General features: G+C 36.1%; 1 protein-coding gene across 1 annotated transcript in view; it reads right to left on the bottom strand.

Moving 5' to 3' along the window:
- Positions 1–877: 877 nt before the first annotated feature.
- LOC105449130 (protein starmaker-like) overlaps positions 878–1489 on the bottom strand; it is an 8181-nt gene continuing 7569 nt past the window's right edge. Inside the window, exon 2 of the mRNA XM_011688131.1 lies at positions 878–1468. Coding sequence (XP_011686433.1) covers positions 878–1468 — 591 coding nt within the window. The remainder of the gene's footprint in view (positions 1469–1489) is intronic.

Consider the following 1489-nt stretch of genomic DNA (forward strand, 5'->3'; position numbering starts at 1 on the left):
TTCTAGCTATTAATTCTTTACCAATTTCGTCTATCGCATTTCCTTTAGTATCTATGAAATATATTACGTGATCGTTTTTCATCCAAATGTGATCTCGTGAATCTAGAATATTAATAGGAATTTCTCTTGTTTCTTTTATTTTAGGAATTGGTCGTTTAATTTCTTTTATAACTTTTCTGCTTGGGGTCTTACTTCGTGATCTTTTGTTTGTTAAATTTTTAGCTTGCTTCTTACGACGAGCAGGACTTTGTTTCCTTTCTTTTTTATCTTTATTTAATTTTGCAGGTATTTTTACAGGATACGGTTTCGCTTTATACGTTGGAGGAGAAAATATTTTTTCTATTTCGCTGTCACTCGTCTCATTGCTTGAAGTTTTTTGTTCGCGGTAATCCAACAATCTATTTTCTATTTCATAATCCATTTTGTTATCGCTCTCTATTTCCATTACCTTTGACTCCTTTTTATTCAGCGGTATGGTTTCTTCTAATTCTTCAATTAAATCTTTATTAGGTGGTTTTTGTAAATTTTTATTTTCCTTCTTTTTATTTTTATCGTGTAGTATTTTTATATTTGTAGGAGGTGCATGTATTTCTGCTTGTACTTCAATATTCCTATGTATTTCGAAACTATCGCTAGAATGTGTTGCAATTTCCATAGGTTCGGATTGCATATTTTGTTCTTGTTCATATGTATATTCTTGTTCATGAGATTTTTTATTATCGACGCGTTTATTTGAGACACCCGTTGTGTGGTTTTCGCTGAGGCGTCTCTTTTGCGAAGCTTTGGCGCGTTGTCGGGCGTGCGACGGGCTTTCCGTGGATACTCATAGATGGCGCTACTGTCGCTATGACATTCCGGTGAGCCGCACCTTTCAGCTTCATCCGCATGTTCGGGCGTCTTTAGGTTCATCACGTTGTTCTTCGACATTTTTCTTGTTTGATTCATGCACATGTTTTCGTTTCTTTTTGCTTTTTCGTCTTTTTCGTTGTTCGTGATTAGATGAGCTACTTAAATGTTTTCTCTTTTCGCCTTTTTGTCCAATTTCAGAATCATCTGTATCATAATCAGTTTCATAGAAATATGACGTAGTTGCATCGTCACTATCGCTTTCCTTTAATGCTTGCGGAATTTTTCTATCATCGTCCGAGTCTTCATAAGGAGATAATTCGTCAGGTCTAATTTTCTTATGTGGCGCAGGGTTATCTGAGCCTGTACTTTCGTATATCATTGGTCTTTTGAAGCTTGGATGTTGAGTTTTTAATTTCTTATGTTCTGCTTCCATTGAAGCTTCGCTTGAGGAAGATCGTGCTCGCTTGGCGCGTAACGGACATAGAGTTTTAATTTCTTCGATAGGATTTCGTGATAAAGCGTCAGCATTTTTATTCTTCTTTCCAGGCTTATATTTTATTTCGTATTCATATTCGGCTAGTTTTAATCTCCACCTCATTAAGTCGTGACGTAGGATCGGCTATCGAGTTCAGCCACTCTA

The sequence above is a fragment of the Wasmannia auropunctata genome, unplaced genomic scaffold (genome assembly GCF_000956235.1).
Source record: "Wasmannia auropunctata unplaced genomic scaffold, wasmannia.A_1.0 LD336078.1, whole genome shotgun sequence".
In the NCBI taxonomy this organism is placed as follows: domain Eukaryota; kingdom Metazoa; phylum Arthropoda; class Insecta; order Hymenoptera; family Formicidae; genus Wasmannia; species Wasmannia auropunctata.